General features: G+C 40.9%; 2 protein-coding genes across 2 annotated transcripts; both read right to left on the bottom strand.

The window, feature by feature from the left end:
* Positions 1–3,409: 3,409 nt before the first annotated feature.
* On the bottom strand, positions 3,410–5,343 carry LOC109242089 (uncharacterized protein At1g04910). The gene is made up of 6 exons (XM_019408916.1): positions 4,913–5,343; positions 4,660–4,828; positions 4,443–4,532; positions 4,058–4,341; positions 3,714–3,972; positions 3,410–3,625 (listed from the first exon to the last, which is right to left on the bottom strand). Exons 1-6 carry the CDS (start codon positions 5,341–5,343, stop codon positions 3,410–3,412), a joined length of 1,449 nt encoding a protein of 482 aa, XP_019264461.1.
* Positions 5,344–9,463: 4,120 nt separating this feature from the next.
* On the bottom strand, positions 9,464–14,078 carry LOC109242102 (adenylate kinase 4-like). The gene is made up of 6 exons (XM_019408934.1): positions 13,873–14,078; positions 11,595–11,740; positions 11,336–11,455; positions 11,056–11,223; positions 10,656–10,745; positions 9,464–10,244 (listed from the first exon to the last, which is right to left on the bottom strand). The coding sequence occupies exons 1-6, from the start codon at positions 13,979–13,981 to the stop codon at positions 10,146–10,148; spliced, it is 732 nt and encodes a 243-aa protein (XP_019264479.1). The 5' UTR covers positions 13,982–14,078; the 3' UTR covers positions 9,464–10,145.
* Between the last annotated feature and the right edge of the window lie 3,530 nt (positions 14,079–17,608).

Below are 17,608 nucleotides of genomic sequence, written 5' to 3'. Positions count from 1 at the left end.
ACGGTTACAGTAAAGAAAGACAAAGGGGTATATCAGAAAATGCTTTCCGAAGGATTGAAAACAGAATCAAATCGAACCTCTCTCATACTTATAGGGATAAGTTGCGCAGGAATCGAAGAGTCATGATTCAAAACGTGCGCCGAAAACCAAAATGTCACATCATCTCTGAACCGCCTCGGGGGCAAATATAATAATGACGCACACGGGCGATGACGTCATTCCAAAAAGGAAGCCGCGCGTCAGTGGCTCAACAACGTCATATATTTCACTCCATTCGTATTGCCGCCCCGGGTCGAGGTCAAATTCTCCTAAGCCGAGGTTCACGTTTCCGCCCCTCGAAGACGCCCACCGAATGCGTCTCCAACGAGCGGAGGGACTAACTGTATAGGGTCAAATTTGACCCTCAGCATCTCTACGCCAGTGGGTACGCCCAATAAGTGTACGCCTGCCAACGTAGCGGGTACGACTCGGCCGTGGGGGTAAAAGCGACATCGTTTAGGACTCAATGTCTTCACTAGGGAGACGTTACCTATCTTTGTAATTTTTTGATTCTTTCGAAGAAGGTCTCCTATTATATAAAGGAGACCTTCACATTGTAAAAAGGGCATCTGATCTAATACAACTCTCTCTAATTTCTGGCTTTCTCTCTCTATCTCTACTTCAAACGAACGTATCTTATCGAGTTCATACTGTCTCTTTGCAATACTAGATCTACAACAATATTATCATCTTTGCATCTCTAGGATTATTATATTTGATTACGATTTACCCCTTTCCTACTTTTGATTGTTTTTTAGCTTACAAAGTATATTGTTAACTTTTGAGCCAAACAATTACCTTTACAATTAATGGATTTAGCTATATTTGCACCATAGTACTCTCATAATTGCAGAAGCATGAATTTTTCTTACTGTATTGCCTCTTTAACAAAGAAAATATACATATGAGTTTGCAACTTTGAGGCATAATAATCTGATACAAAATCTGAAAATCCGATCCGATCCGTTTTTAATTCGGATCGGATTCAGATTGCATTTTCTAGAATTCGAAATTCGAAACTCGATCTGAATTGTGCTAAATTTGATCCGATCTGATCCGATCCATGCACAACCCTAATCGCCACGGAAGGTCGTCACAGAAAGTGAGGTCACTATTTCAGTTGGCGACTAAAAAGGGACTAGTTTTGGAGGCGACTGTGGAGGTCGCCACAGAAGATCGTCACTAAAAGTAGGTCGCTATAGCTCTTCTGTTAGCAGCGACTAAAGAGACATCACTTTTGGTCTACAAAAGGTCGTCACTATAGACGTTATACAGATCGTCCTCCAGTCCGCTAAGAATGCAATTCTTGCACAAAAAATCATAATGCTTCCACGCCTCAGTCACGAGAAAGCGTCCATTGTCAAGAGTTTCGTCAAGCAGAACATGAACATCTTCCTTAATGAACTTATGTAGAATTAAAGTCGTCAAATAAAAGAACATCTTCTGCTGCCACCGCTTGAAATCAATTCCAGAAAAAAATTTGGGCTTTTCTGCGAGTGCCGGTGCCAATGCCGGTGTTGTTAGGCTTGTCAATGCATTTTCAGTCACCATATGAACAAGCTGGTTTACGTTCTCAGTCGTCATTTCTGTAAAAGAATGATACAAACAAATATTTAATATATGGCGAAGTTTTTATATTTTCAAACCGAAAACTGGAGTAGAAAATCACGTAGATTTGAATCTCCAATGGAGTAAAAAATCGCTAGTTAATTGGCGAAGTTTTTATATCTTCAAACCGAAAACTGGAGTAGAAAATCATGTAGATTTTAATCTCCAATTGAGTAGAAAATCGCTAGGATTTTAATCTCCAGATAACAGATAGTAAACTAAAACAGAATATAGGTTAAAGTAAACAAATGGAGTAGAAAACCACAAAGGCTTTAATCTCCAAAACGGGATTAGAAAACCACACAGGTATTAGTCTCCAGAACAGTGCGTATAACACAAATACATAATATAAAATTAAGTTCCTTAAGCTTGTTAGTATATTGTATTTGTAAAATATTTGGAGAAGAAAACAATGTATAAACTGAAATGTAGAAGAAGTAGAAATTAATCTGAGCCCACTGAACTCACAATGTTTCCTTAAGGAACTTAATCCCCTCCTAGTACCCGAAGGTGTGGATTATTTTCTCCCAGAATAGAACGGATTTCACACTGGTGTAGCGGTACTTCAAACCCCAGTGTTTCAACAAACACAAATGGCAGCAGCAAATCACACTTACGTAGGAATGACCTTCTATATATAGCCAGCAGGTTGGGTTTAAACGAAGAGGTGCAACTCTTCAAGATGACCGTTCACGTAAAACGACTATTACGTAAATGGCTATTTACACAAAAATAAAATGGGAAAATAAAATCGGAGGGAAACTTTAAATTTCCGTTACAAAAACAGTCGATTTCACAAATACATTTTGTCCAAAATATTAATCAATCACTTGACCAAATCCAAATCCGAGCTGAGCGACGGACGATCGCGCGAGACTTGCCTTCTTCTTAACTTTTTAAGAGTTAGAAGAAGAGCAATTGTATATATACCCATCAAAACTTTTTCTCCTCCAATATGGGACAATGTCCCTTTGTCGAGGAGGGAAATTCAAATATTTCATTTTTCCATCCATTTCTCATTCACCCTCTTTTAAGCTAAACCAAGCTTAAAAACCCAACATGTCGTAACTGAGACGTCGCCAATTCAGATGGCGACATATAGCACTTCACTGCTCTAATACTAACAAAAATGCAGGTAGAGCTAAAGTAGCAATTACAGATCTGCGAGAAACCAATAACTTCTGCCAAGACTATGTATTTGTATTAAAAATTCATTTAATATGTATAAATAATCTATCCCCGAATACAGTAAGTTGTCATGTCTTAGTTTTAGAACCCACAAAAACTTAAAATTCTGGCTCCATCTCGGCAAAAATAAAACACTTGGTGGAATGAACACGCAGTCAACTTTCAGTTTCGCATATTATTTTCAATGAACAGATTCATTTCAATTCAATTCTTAAGTTCTTCTGTGACAAAGAGTAGATGCATTTTGGATGTAGTTAGTACAATGCCATTAAAGTGGAAAAGACTCCACTTTACTACTAAGAATATGTGCAGAGGTTTTAGCCTCTAACTTTGTCCTAGAAGCTTGTTAGCCTAAGTTTAAATACTTCCCCATATCCTTTTGGTTTACTCTTCGATACTGATTTATTATCTAGATTAGTCCTCATATTGCTTTTTTAGACTTGGTACAGAAATGATCTTTTTTCAGCTTGGCAAACTGGAAATATTCAACTCTGAAAAAAGCTCATGGTATTGAACATTTGCATACAAAATTTTAGCCTCAGTGGTCTAAATTCTTGACACAGAGATATGTCTATTATTGTTTGCACATACACTCAGGGACAGGATATGCTATTACATCTCTGTCAATCTTCTTCGTCCTCGGCTCAGGTTGCCCCTGACTTTTCCTATGCAGTTTCATTATTATCCTTTTGAATTCTTCCTCAGGTATAGATGAATCTTCAAAGAAAGGCAGCATCATTCTCTTGTTTGGCTTTATGTACTTTCTGTGTCCTACATATGCCCTATGTCCCTGACCACCGAATTTCAAAACAACAATCAGCATTGTCCAATGTTAAAAAGATCAGTAAATAAATAACAAGTCTGTTGCTGCTTAATACCTCGAGAGCTCGCCCCATGTTACCCCCATGGGAATTGATGAAAACATCACTGCTCAAAGACACAATGTAGTCGATAGCTGCCAATATTGAAGATTTTTCCAAGTATGGACTGAGCTCTCCATTTCGCGCCAATGTATGTTTTGTGACTAAATTTGGGAACTCCTTTTGTAGAGGCTGCATAGCTTGCGCGCCTCCAAAGGGTTCTCCTCCAGCAACATATATACGAGCATTGTTTGGTGCTCCTAAACCCTTCAGAAATCTATAACATATAATGCCCCATTTTAGAATGATTAGCCTCTTTTAAAGTAAAACAAAACATGGTCAAAGACTTGAACGAATTTTACCTTGCCATTTCTGATGCATTTAAAGGACAAAGTCCAGCAAGTCGCCGTTGTGCATGAGTCATGTTCAACTTGCCAGTAAGGTATTCAGGGTGAGATTCCTTTTCTCTACTTATAATACTGTCAAATTGTTTGCCTAAACCGGTAAGACATCCGGTTCTGATCCAAACATCCTTCTCTAATCTGAGATGGATGGCAACATAAGGACCTTCAATCCACATTCTCCTAGCTATCTGATATCCTAGCTCCCTAATTGGAGTTGCAAATCTTAATGCATGGAATGCAACCTGTTCATGTTAGAAAAAACAAAAAAGTTACTTCTTAAATTTTTGTCAACTACTTAGCTTAATCACTAGTGCAGAAAACAAGCTGTCGTTCGTTGTATTACCTTGCATTTGAGCTTCTGCAAATCAGGTGGAAGATTCTTTGAGAGTTTAGAATCTAACCCTTTCAATATAAGCAGACCTTCTTCGTTTAGCTATAAAATTAAATGTAACACAAAGTTAAGACTAAATTGAACTAACATAACAAATTTAGACAGGATGAACTATTCACTACTCAACTTAAGTATTAGTACAGCAAAAGGAGCAGTTTCAATATCTTACTTGTTTGAGAAATCTGGCTCTAAGCCAGAGTGGCGATACATGAAAAGGAAGTTCGCGGTTAATAGTCTGTTTAGAAACAAAATGTGTAGATGGCAATGATGTCACAATCCGAACATCAGCTATCAAAGTCTTCTTGAAATGTTCAACGTCGAAAATATCCGAAAATTCACTGCACACAGAAGAAACCATTAATCTTGAAACCAAATAGTCGAAACTGTGGAAAAAGAAATACCAAGAGGAACTTCAGATTTACCTATCATCACCCCAAATGTGATTTACTTGCAAAACAGGAACAACGAGAGCAGCTCCAAGAATTCTTGCAATGACGACAGCATCAACAATCTGATTCCTTTGCTGATTCAATCCTCCAGAAGCAACAACAACCAAAAATTTCCTCCTCTCTTTGGAAATCTTTGCAGAGGCTTTTCGATACTTGAAACTGAAATCCAAACAAGGCAAATATCCTTGATTATCCGGTTGTTTCCAGAACTCTTTCTCCTCCTCCGAAATGTTTCTGACCGCCCCGTGAGCTGGTAGCGGCACCATTACTCCAGTAGATAGAGTAATTGGTTCATCTTGAACAGAACCTGATGCTGCAGCCAAAACAGAAGCTAAGAACAGAGGAGAAGAAGAAGAAGAAGAAGAAGAAGTCTCAGGGCATGAAACTGAATTTTGGAAAGTCATTAACAAAATCCCAAAGAAAGTGAGGAAAACGAGAATAGAGAGGAAACAGAAAGAGAGAAATGGAGATGAGTAGAGATGTGTTTGGGTGTTTCTTGAGTTCTTTTTGGGTGAACAATGGAGTGAATTGAAGGGATATAGTGAGAGCAAATGAGTGAAGAATGATGGGTTTAGAGAGATGAATGAGCTCTTGGAATTTCTTGTTCTCGCCATTGAAGATTCTCTGAGAAATTTACAGAAGCTCTTGAGGAAATTATGGAGGAAGAAAACCACCAAAATATATCCAGTGGAAGACGGTTTTCTAGAGAGAAAAGGGGTTGAATAACAGAAAATTGAAGCGTAGTAAAATCAGAGAACTGATGAAGGGGAGATTTTGGTCAAGATATTATTTACAGTTAAGTTGGTTACAAAATTCTTTTCTCCCTTTCCCGCCAGAACTTAACCAACTGTATATTGCACGCGTATTTTCCTAAAAGAGTTGAAAATTGCAAAGAAACCCCTCTTACTTCTACTTATTGATATTGTTGACCCTTAACTTCCCTCGAAGAGGGTAAGTGTCACGGGGGCGTTTTTGGTCAGCCCAAAGTCACACCCGCGCGGCAGTCAACTTCCGCACTTGACTCAGCCTTTCTTGACACTTAGCCAAATTTCAGCAAGTTTGGCCTTGACGAATTTTTAGGCAGCAAATCAGAAATTAAGTAAGAACACAAAGCGAATACGGGAAAATTCCCAACCCTTGTATTAATTTCGAAAACATACAAAGGACCCTCACTTTGCTATGAACACAATCCGCTCACAGCCCACTTTTGACAAAGAACACAAATCGCTCTTGGCCAACACTAAGACCTGCCCAAGCCTAGCCTTAGTCCCCTTTGAAACACTTTGAAACCCTCACGTTTCACTCTTGTTTCCCACTTATAATTTCACACGAAATTACCCACATAAATCTGACTAAGTCCCAAAGGCCCTATTTATAGAATATAGGCAGCCCTTAGACTTGACAGCACAATGACACTTGTCGTCTACAGCTTTTGCCACTTGTCGGGCTAAGTCAAAATCTGATCCTAACAAGTAGTTGACATCCCCAACTACTTAGGACATGATATACACGAAATGGATAATGGATACAAGCATAATCAGTCATGGGACAAAGAGGTTATGACAAGGTAACCGCCAAAACTGCTTTTCATGTGCATTGCATGTGCCATCTTCACTTGGCCAGTTGAATTTCGCCCAAGGCTTGCTTTGCGCCAAGCCTTAGCTCAATTTGACATTGCTCCGCGCCAATGTCTTGCCTGCAACCCGCTACCATGATTTTTCCGCACACGCCCGACGCCGCTGCCGCCCGCGCACTGCCTTGGCCTAGTTTCTGCCTTGCCCATGGCAACCTTCATTTTCCTCGTGCCATTGCTTGTATTTTCCTTCACATAGCCTTGCCTTATCTATTGAAAGCCTTTGCCATCATCCCGCATATCCGCATTTTAGCTTAGCCTACATTTGTTGATGCCACAACCCAAAGTGCTGCGCCACTGATTTTGGCGTGCATGCCATGCCATGCCGCCCAAACTTAGCCCATGCTGCCTTGTCAAGCCTTTGCCAAGCACGCCTTGCGTGTCCCAAGGCCTTGGCCAATACTTGCCCACAACAGCCCAAATGACAATGTCTTGTCCGTCGCCCGCATGATCGTTTTGCCCGCACATAGGCCAATGACAAGGACATCACGCCCAAATCCTTGCCACAGTCGTGCCAGGCCCTATAACAAAGAGTTAGGGTCTAACAGTAGGCCACTATCCTACCATCAAAATTTGATAGGGCAGAAATTTGAATGATGCATCGCCGGCACGATGGCCGTGCGATCCGTCGAGTTATCATGAATCATCGCCGCAACGGGCAGAGCCTGCGTCGACCTTTTATCTAATAAATGCATCCCTTCCAGAAGTCGGGGTTTGTTGCACGTATTAGCTCTAGAATTACTACGGTTATCCGAGTAGTAGATACCATCAAACAAATTATAACTGATTTTAATGAGCCATTCGCAGTTTCACAGTCTGAATTTGTTCATACTTACACATGCATGGCGTAATCTTTGAGACAAGCATATGACTACTGGCAGGATCAACCAGGTAGCATTCCTCATTGACGCCGGCGTCGCATGAGCATGGCCGACCCCAAAGGGCACGGCCAAGTCCAAGACAGCACGACCGTCATCGTAAGGAGCATTCTTTGGGCAGATAGGAGCCAATGAAGACCCCATGCCCATTGCGTTTACCGAATCCGAGAGTCCGAGCATACTAGTCCTGGACCAAGCCATCGCAGGGCGAAGCAAGGACGACTTGGGACACAACTGCAGCTTTTGGTTCACCCCGCACGTCGAACGCGAGGGGCGAAAGGCAACCGATTGTGCTTGATAATGCCTTGGCATTAGGTATGCAACACAGAAAACCGACGCCAAACAAGCCTAATTTGCGCTTGTGCCATGACTGAGATGGCATGCGGGCTAGGACGTCGCTGCTCAAGCAGGGATCCAACCTAGCCACACAAGCCGAACACCACTCATGTGCCGCACGTACACTTGCCTCGCCGATGCAAGCCAACAACAGCCCCAACACGCGACGCGCAGCCATGTGTTGTTGCCGATGCCAACGTTGCAAAGCCAAGACAAGCCCCGCAAAGCACGAATAGGGGGTTGGAGCAATGCCAGACACAACCCACAACAACCGATGGCAATAGGCAATTTACCGAGCTTCGCCCCATGCGCATGGCACCTTGCGGCGCTACTTGCACGGTGCTTTGCCGTTCTGTTGCCAAAAGCCATCAGCCGCCACGAGCGATGTCGCCTCCCGATGTTGCCCGCAACAACCGATGGCAATCGACATGTACTGAGCTTCGCCCCATGCGCACGGCACCTTGCGGCGCTACTTGCACGACGCTCCGCCGTTCGTTGTCAAAAGCCATCAGCTGCCACGAGCGGTGCCAGACACAACCCGCAACAACCGATGGCAATCGGCAACTTACTAAGCTTCGCCCCATGCGCATGGNTGTTCCTAACATGTAGTTGACATCCCCAACTACTTAGGACACAATATACACGAAATGGATAATGGTACAAGCATAATCTGATCATGGGACAAAAAGGTTATGACAAGGTAACCGCCAAAACTGCCTATCATGTGCATTGCATGTGCAACTTCATTTGCCCAGCTGAATCACACCCAAGGCTGGCATTGCGCCCAGCCTTGGCCCATCTTGACATTGCTCCGTGCCAATGCCTTGCCCGCAATCCGCTGCCCATGATTTTGCCGCACACGCCCGGCGCCGCTGCCGCCCGCGCACCGCCTTGGCCTAGTTTCTGCCTTGCCCATGTCAACCTTCATTTCCCTCGTGCCATTGCTTGTATTTTCCTTCACATAGCCTTGCCTTAGCTATTGAAAGCCTTTGCCATCATCCCGCATATCCGCATTTTAGCTTAGCCACATTTGTTGCTGCCACAACCCAAAGTGTCCGTGTCACTGTTTTTGGCGCGCATGCCATGCCATGCCGCCCCAACACTGCCCATGCTGCCTTGTCAAGCCTTTGCCAAGCGCGCCTTGTCTGTCCCAAGGCCTTGGCCAATACTTGCCCACAACAGCCCTTAATGACAATGTCTTGTCCGTCGCCCGCATGATCGTTTTGCCCGCACATAGGCCAATGACAAGGCCATCACGCCCAAATCCTTGCCACAGCCGTGCCACGACCGATGACAAAGAGTTAGGGTCTAACAGTAAGGGTGGAAGGTGAACTCCAAGTAGCTTTTGCAATTGTCACACTCAATTTTCTGGAGCTCTGTTTTCTTATCATTGCATGGTTCCTTAACTCTCAAAGATGGACAATTATCTACCATTTGATATTCTGAACACAAACTTTTTATATGTTTGTGTGTGTGTGTGTATTCGATGTTCTATGTGAGATTTGCATCGATGGTGCAGCCTCTTAATCATCATTTGTAGGTACTTATTGGGGAAGAAAGAAAGTCATATAGAAGCTGCCATGTCTTTACTTGCTCAATATGTACTTACAAAAGGCTATCGTTGAAAAAAGTTCAAAGTTAGGATCGACTAAAACTGCATAAGTCCCACTCTTAATGGAGTGCAGCAGGTTGAATAATGCAGGGAGATTACATTTATCTTCCCACCTTTTACCCACCAACATCTTATAAAAGAAGGTTATTCAGACAAATGTTTTGGTGTACAACAAAGTAATAAAAATCTAATCCAAGGCATGCTACGCTAGTTTCAGCAAACAAAATAGCACTAAACCAAGAAGCACCTTGCCCAGAACTATACTCAAACCTCAAGAAACATTATTTCAGGGTAAACAAACTGTTTTCTTATAAAAGAGGGCAGCTAAGAGAGATGCTTTTGTGGAGCGACCTGTAAATGATAAAGAGTCTGTTGACAGATATAGTAATGTTTCATAAAAGCGACTACTGAAAATAACATATCCAGAACCCAGAAGCCGCTTCAATTACCCTCCCACACACTCAAAAATGGTGGCTCCTACTAGCATCTTCTGTTACACTCTTGACTTCATCCTGGCTTGGTTAAGAGTAATAATTTTGTGTAATTTCCTACTGAACTGCAAAAGCTCAGTAGACATCAATGTTAAAAATAAAATAAAATTCAGCAACATTTGTCTGAAGTTCATAAGGGGTTGATACCAGCCAGTGCCATAAAAGATAAATAGCCCCATCAGTCACCTAGAAATATAACGGGTTAAACCAAAATTCAGAGTTCATTGTTTAAAAAAAAAAGTTTGGCATCCTTCCATCAGGAGAGAGCTTTCTTGACTTCAGCTGTGACTGCCTGTGGTGGTTTCTCGGCAGGAAGATTCACTACATTACCCTTCTTGGCGTAGTAGTCAATGACCTGTACATTAATTCAATAACTTAGCATGACGACAGAGATTGAAGGTAGAGCCCAACAGACTACAAAAATGATCATTAGCTTTCACATGTTTTGAAACAAACATTATTAGGTCAAATGACTGCTATACTCTGTATATAATCTTTGTCCTAAAGTGAGAGGCTATACTCAATTGTAAACTGACGATCTCTCCTCAACACTTCGAATGTCAAAGTGGTAAACATTGCCAAACATCTTATTGATTAAGTTAGATTCCGAAATGCAATTCTAGACATACTTTCCCCAAAAGGGATCCTACTCAGTTCATGCAGGACTTGAACATTAGCTTGAGATCAATTCTCTACCAAAGCAACTAGATAAACAGATGTGTTTTCCTTTCCCTTCCCCACAATAAGTAGATAAACAGCTATTTACCGGCTCAGTTTGCCTGTGGAAACCTTCCAGCCTCGACTTGAGAACAGCAGCAGTATCATCTTTACGTTGTATCAAAGGCTCTCCAGTGACCTTAATGAAGACAAATAAAATCGAAATAGATTCAGATGTCAGAGCTTCCTCCTTCTTCTTTTTTTTTTGAGAAAGTCCTTAATAGAGAAAGTTGTGAAACTAAGTTTTTCTGACAGAATTTAAGTTGCATAGAAGACAATAACGATTATAAAATTGTAAAAAAAACAATTGCTCAGTCTTTGCAGACACATTACAATGAACTACTTCAGCAAAAAGACTTATTTTTTTTATTTTTGATAAGTTAGAGAGGAACAACAGTATTATCACAACAGAATAATTAAATAACTAAATTTTGACAGTATTATCTTACATCATCTACCCCAGGTACTTTAGGAGGTGCAAATTTTGTATGGTATGAACGACCACTAGCTGGGTGGATCCAACGTCCGGTAATTCTCTCCTCCAAGATGGCATCATCAATCGCAAAATTAAGGACCTTATCAATTTTAGTCCCTCGATTTTGAAGCATCTCATCAAGCTGCAAGAAGTAGAGAAAGACATGATTTCCTACTACTAAGATCCAAAGCTGACAAGAATTGAACATAAAGTCAATATAAACATAGATAGTCATGGATTAACAGGAAAAGAACCTTTTCTGCTTGCACCACAGTCCTAGGGAATCCATCAAGAATGAATCCTTTTTGACATGATGGCTTCTTCAATGCTTCGTCTATGATACCAACAACCAAGTCATCAGAAACAAGTTCTCCCTGAAAAAATAGTACAAAAACAATTTTACTGAGCAAAGGAGAACCATTGTGTTCTCCCTTGTATCCTCTAGTTGAAACTTGAAAGAAGCAGGGTAGTCAGAAAACTATAATAATAATTAAAATAAACACCCAATATGACCTTATCCATGGCCTCCTTTGCCTTAATGCCCAAAGGCGTTTTGGCAGCAACAGCAGCTCTCAGCATATCCCCAGTGGCTAAATGACACAAGCAATACTCATCTTTAATGATAGGAGATTGCGTTCCTTTCCCTGATCCAGGTGGGCCTGCAAAAAAATTCTAAATTTTAGAGATCTCAACACAATAATAGTGTGGAGAGAGAAGGAAAATCTATAGAATTATCTATCACAAAAATCTGGCAAAGCAAAAGAGAACTAATCATAATTCTACATATAAGTCCATATGATGACAACTCAACACCCAAATGACTTCAGATTGAGCACATGGATGACATTGTTTGTCCATAGAAACTGGAACAATAATATTTTTTATAAGGTAAACCAGGACAGAAATATTAAAACACAATTGCTATGAAATAAATACAAGTCAACTAGGAAAAAGAAGAATTGGTATAACTCATTAAGAAAAAACAGCTCCAAACCCAATCCAAATATATATCCTGGGCTAAAACTTTCAACCACCTATATATCTGCCCCCCTACGAGCATTATGCAAAAAGCTTAGAGAAGAAAAAAAATGCCAAAAGACCCAAACATGAAATAGGAGGCAAATTATTGTCCAGTCTTCTTCTTGAGGCATGTGGAATCTGTTGGAATGTTTTTTGCCTTTCTATTTACATTATTGAGAATCAAATCAAGTCTATGTACTACAGACCAAAGGATGAAACCCTGGTTTAGCGTTGCAAGGGTTGAGCGGGTAGTAGCTTGACTTGAATCACAAAGAGATTCCCAAAAGGAAAAACACCATAGAACATCAGCATATAGAGAGAGCACTTTACCAGAGAAGAGTATAGCTACTTCCACCCAATATCAGCAAAAACGAAACAAGTCAAAATGAAATAACTTTCAGTGTTATGTACACTTGATCTTAACTTTCAATGTCTTGTATCATGAAAGCTAGCAACATAAAAGCTAGTATCATTACCAAATTATCCATTACAAATATCAAGAAAACAGATGCTCTGGCAGAATCCCTATTTTAGCTTGAAAGCTCGGTTGACTAATTACTTCTTTTAAGGAATACTATTGTAGCTTGACATAGCATATTATTAGTTTAGACTTGAAACCGAAATGCAACAGTACGAACTCAATCATATTAAAAATAAGCACAACCATGGACCACGCACTCAGAGCATGTAGAAACTAGACTTGCTAAAATGAGTTTGAGACAGCTTTTTAAAAAAATGAGTTTGAGATAGACAAAATTCTCTTTTTTTCGAAATATTTAATCTTCCATCAAGATCCTCCATGGCATCCTACTTCAAGCTAATTCTAGAAGTGCTGCAAAAGGAGGCAGCACACCTCCGACCTGAAGCTTTCCCACATCAAAACAAGGCAAAGTTTTACCATATCAACTCACTTCTTCTCAAATCATAGTTATTATACACCTGGTCCCTCCCAATTTCACAAACTTTTGTTACTTCTGACTTTCTAGGCTCTTTCATTTACTATTCATATCCAATCTTCTAGACTTTTCAACATCTGACACAATTTTATTTGTGGATAAGTAACATCTGACACAAATGTAGTACCAAAAAGCTCCATTATATCTATGTCAACTTGTTTTCAAAAATAAACAAAAGACTTAAGAAATTGATATTAACCCAAAATACACCCCATGACTTTGGTTCAGTGCTAAGGACGCAATGTGAGAGATATACATAAGGCACGCGTCACAATTCGAACTCTGCCATTGACAAGGAGCCTGGTAAATAATTGGACCAAGGTAAGGGTGCAATTTTACTCTTCGATCGCTTTCACTTAATAAAATTTAACCTATTGCAGCAATTTTTTTAGGATTATTTTTCTGGAAGATCTTGCATCATCCTCTAAAAACCACAAAATTCTCCTAAATTCCAGAACTTTCCTCTCGTTTACAGTATGCACAATCTCCCTCCCACTCCCAAAACCCCAGGGAGCAAAACCCAGGAGAGAAATAAACTAATCGTTATAAAATTCTGCTTAACTGAAATGGAAAAACTGTAGATCTGATAGAATTATGGGGGGGAAAACCATATAAAGTACTCATAGAAAGAGCTTTGAGAGTGAACACCAAGTATATGTACCGATAACACACCATAAAGCAAAACAAACAAAGTAATAAAATAATTGTGTGGATCTGATTGGCAAAAAACATATGATATGGTAAGAAGAAAGAATTTTGACAGTGAACATCAGATATACACACAAATAAAAGAGAGCAGATGTGAGTATAATTACCAATGAGAATAAGACGTTTGTCAGGCTTGGAGGAACACCGCATGCGGCGGAGAAGCTCCGACATGAGGCTCTCCGACGGAACATCTTCTAAGTTCACGGATGTCGACATTGTTTCAATGGAGGATTTGGAGTTTTGGGTGTTAGGATTTCGGAACTTCCAACGCTTCAAACTGAAGCAAGATTTTACACACAACAATGACGCTACGTGAGGTTTACTGTTATAATGACTATTATATCCTTGAATCACTGTTTAATTACACATTCTTCCCTCCCCAATATAAATATTTTGAGAAAGAAAATCTCCATATTTTGCTAAAAGACACCTTTTCTCTTTGTCTCACATAGTCTTAATTTAGTAAGTCTAATAATTCTTGTTTTTAAAGTTATAACAACAACAAACTCAATGTACGCACAGGTACAGTTTATGGAAGGCAGTATATACGCAGACCTTATCTCTACCTAATAAAGGCAGAGAGGCTATTTCTGATAGATACTCGGCTCAAGAAAAGGGGAAGAAAGGAAGCAATAGCAACAAATAATAACAACAACAGAATAATAAGATAATTGAAGCGAACGAAATAATAGATAGTAATATAGATCTAAAAATAGGAAAATACAAGAAAAGTGATAATACTTGTCACGACCCCAACCCCGGTCGTGATGGCGCCCAACACATTGCTAGGCAAGCCCGGCCAATTCAATAACCTTGACCATTTATGCAACTCATGAATTTATTTAACACAGATAAATTACTAAGTCATAATACTGAATATCTGAAATAAAGTTCAAACATGCGGAAAACCCAAGTAGAAATACTACTACACAGCCCGAAGAATCCAGTGTCACAAGTCTGAGCCTCTAATATACGAGGGTCAACCTACTACATAATAGTCTGAAGAAATGCGGAATAAAATAAATAGGATAGATGGGAAGATCAGGACTGCGGACGTCATGCAACTACCTTGATGCTCCCGGATATGATGCTCGACAGAGAAAGTCTCACTCAGCCTCAGTAGGTGCACCTGAATCTGCACACGAGGTGCAGGGAGTAAAGTGAGTACTTCCAACTCAGTGAGTAATAAACATAAATAAAGATTGAGAATAAGAAATCCTGAATAGGCACAAAGAAATTCTATAAATACAGCAACTTGAACCCAGCAGCATAAAATCCAGTAAAACAGTGAAAATAATTATAGAAATATCACAACAGATAACTAAATAAATGACAATTAATAGTATGCAATGCAACACATAGACTGGTACTCTCCAGTACCCGCTGTGGCATGCAGCCCGCTCCATTTATTTATCGTCGACGGCGCTCACTGGGGGTGTGCAGACTCCGGGAGGGGCCCCTTACGGCCCAAGCGCAATAATAAGCCATATCGTGGCATCAACTAGGCCCTCAGCCTCATATCAATATCAATATCATACCGCTGCGGTGTGCAGCCCGATCCCATGCTCAGTCCAAAATCACATAAGCCCTCGGGCACAATCATATAGAAATATTCAGCCCAAACTTCATTAAAAATATTAATTAAGTTTCAAGTTTAAGAAAAAGTGGCTGAGTTTGCAAAACAGTATTAACTACCAGGACTGAGTTCAATGATATATAAAAATGGTAAGAAACCAGTAAAAACAATCCCTAAAGGATTCAAGCAGTTGGCACGAAGCTCAATTATGATAATTAATCCATTTTTATAAGGATATCTACTAAGCTTCAATCAATTAGGTAGTAATTTTTATTAAGCGGGACAGACCAAGTCACGATCCCCGACGGTGCTCTACCCCACGCCCGTTATCCGGCGTGCAAGTCACCTCAACATAGCACTACAATGTGCAAATTCGGGGTTTCAAACCCTCAGAACAACATTTACATCTATTACTCACCTCAAGCCGGCCAAAGTCCTAGCTCGCTATGCCCTTGCCTTTCGAATTGACCTCCTCGTGTACCGAATCTGATCAAAACCACAACGAATACATCACAATATGCTAATGGGACAATACCCAATCGAAAACAATCGAAAATAGCTAAAATCTCGAAATTAGCAAAACCCGAGCCCCGGGCCCACTTCTCGAAAATCAAAAAATTTAACCTCATCGGATTCTTCATCCCGCCACGAGTCTATACATATAAAAGTTACCAAAATCGGAGTCCAAATGACCCCTCAAATTCCCATTTTAACTCTCTTAAGTTTCAAGCCCTAATCACTATTTTTGACCCTTGATTCCTTAATTTTTCAGTCTAAATTCATGTATTTGCACCATAAAATCGTGGTTTAAGTTCAAGAATCCTTACCTTATCGAAACCCCTTGAAACCCTCTTCAAAATCGCCCAAAAACTCTCCAAGTCCGAAGTGAAATATGTTAACTCTTTCAAAATTCGCGAAGAAGACCAATTAAATATTCTGCCCAGTCTTTCTCGCTTCTGCGGTCCCATTTCCGCTTATGCGGGACCGCTTCTGCAGTCGATCCATCCGCTTCTGCAGACTTCCACTTAAAGCACCCGGCCGCTTCTGCGGCTCCAAATTCCACACCAGCGAAACCGCTCCTGCGGTCCACCCTTCCGCTTCTGCGGAAACTCCCTCAAGACCCAAAACCGCTTCTGCGGCTTCCTCCTCCGCTTCTGCGAAACCGCACCTGCGGTCCCATAACTGCAGGTGCGAAAATACCAGATACCAGCAGAAGCCTGCAATTCACCAAGGCTCAAAACTCACCGATAGCCATCCGAAATCATCCCGAGGCCCCCGGGACCTCAACCAAAAACACAAACATGATCCAACACCTTATTCAAACTTGCTCGAATCATCAAAACACCACAAATAACACCTAAACCATCAAATTACATCAAATTCAAGCCTAAGTTCATCCAAATCTTCCAAAACTTGCATTCGATCAAAAACCCGACCAAAACACCTCCGAATCAACTAAAATTTTGCACACACATCCCAAATCACCTAACGAAGCTACTGCAACTCTCGGAATTCCATTCTGACCCTCGGATCAAATTCTCACCTATCAACCGGAATTTGCCAAAATACTAACTTCGCCAATTCAAGCCTAATTCTACACCGGACCTCCAATATCAATTCCGATCACACTCCTAAGTCACAAATCATCCCCCGAAGCTAACCGAATCATCGGAATTCATATCCGAGCCCTCTAACACGTAAGTCAACATTCGGTTGACTTTTCCAAAATAAACCTTCCTTAAAGAGACTAAGTGTCTCATTTCCAACTAAAATCAATCCAAATCAACTCGTTCACACCCAACATTGATAATGAAGCATAAATCAGCAGAAAATGGGGGAAACGGGGCGGTAACACACGTGACGACGGGTTGGGTCGTCACATCCTCCCCAACTTAAACAAACGCTCGTCCTCGAGCGAGTCAAGAAACATACCTAAAGCCTCAAATAGGTGAGGGTATCTGCTCCGCATCTCCCGCTCGGTCTCCCAGGTAGCCTCCTCCACAGGCCGACCTCTCCACTGCACTTTCACTGAAGCAACATCCTTTGACCTCAACTTCGAACCTGACGATCCAAAATGGCTGCTGGCTCTACATCATAAGTCAAGTCACCCTCCAGCTGAACTATACTGAAATCTAGAACATGGGACGGGTCCCCAATGTACTTCCGGAGCATTGAAACATGAAAAACTGGATGCACGCCCGACAAGCTAGGTGGCAAGGCAAGCTCATAAGCCACCTCCCCGATTCTCCTAAGTACCTCAAAAGGCC

Source organism: Nicotiana attenuata, unplaced genomic scaffold (assembly GCF_001879085.1).
Source record: "Nicotiana attenuata strain UT unplaced genomic scaffold, NIATTr2, whole genome shotgun sequence".
NCBI lineage: Eukaryota > Viridiplantae > Streptophyta > Magnoliopsida > Solanales > Solanaceae > Nicotiana > Nicotiana attenuata.
This window is presented reverse-complemented; position numbering and strand designations above follow the sequence as displayed.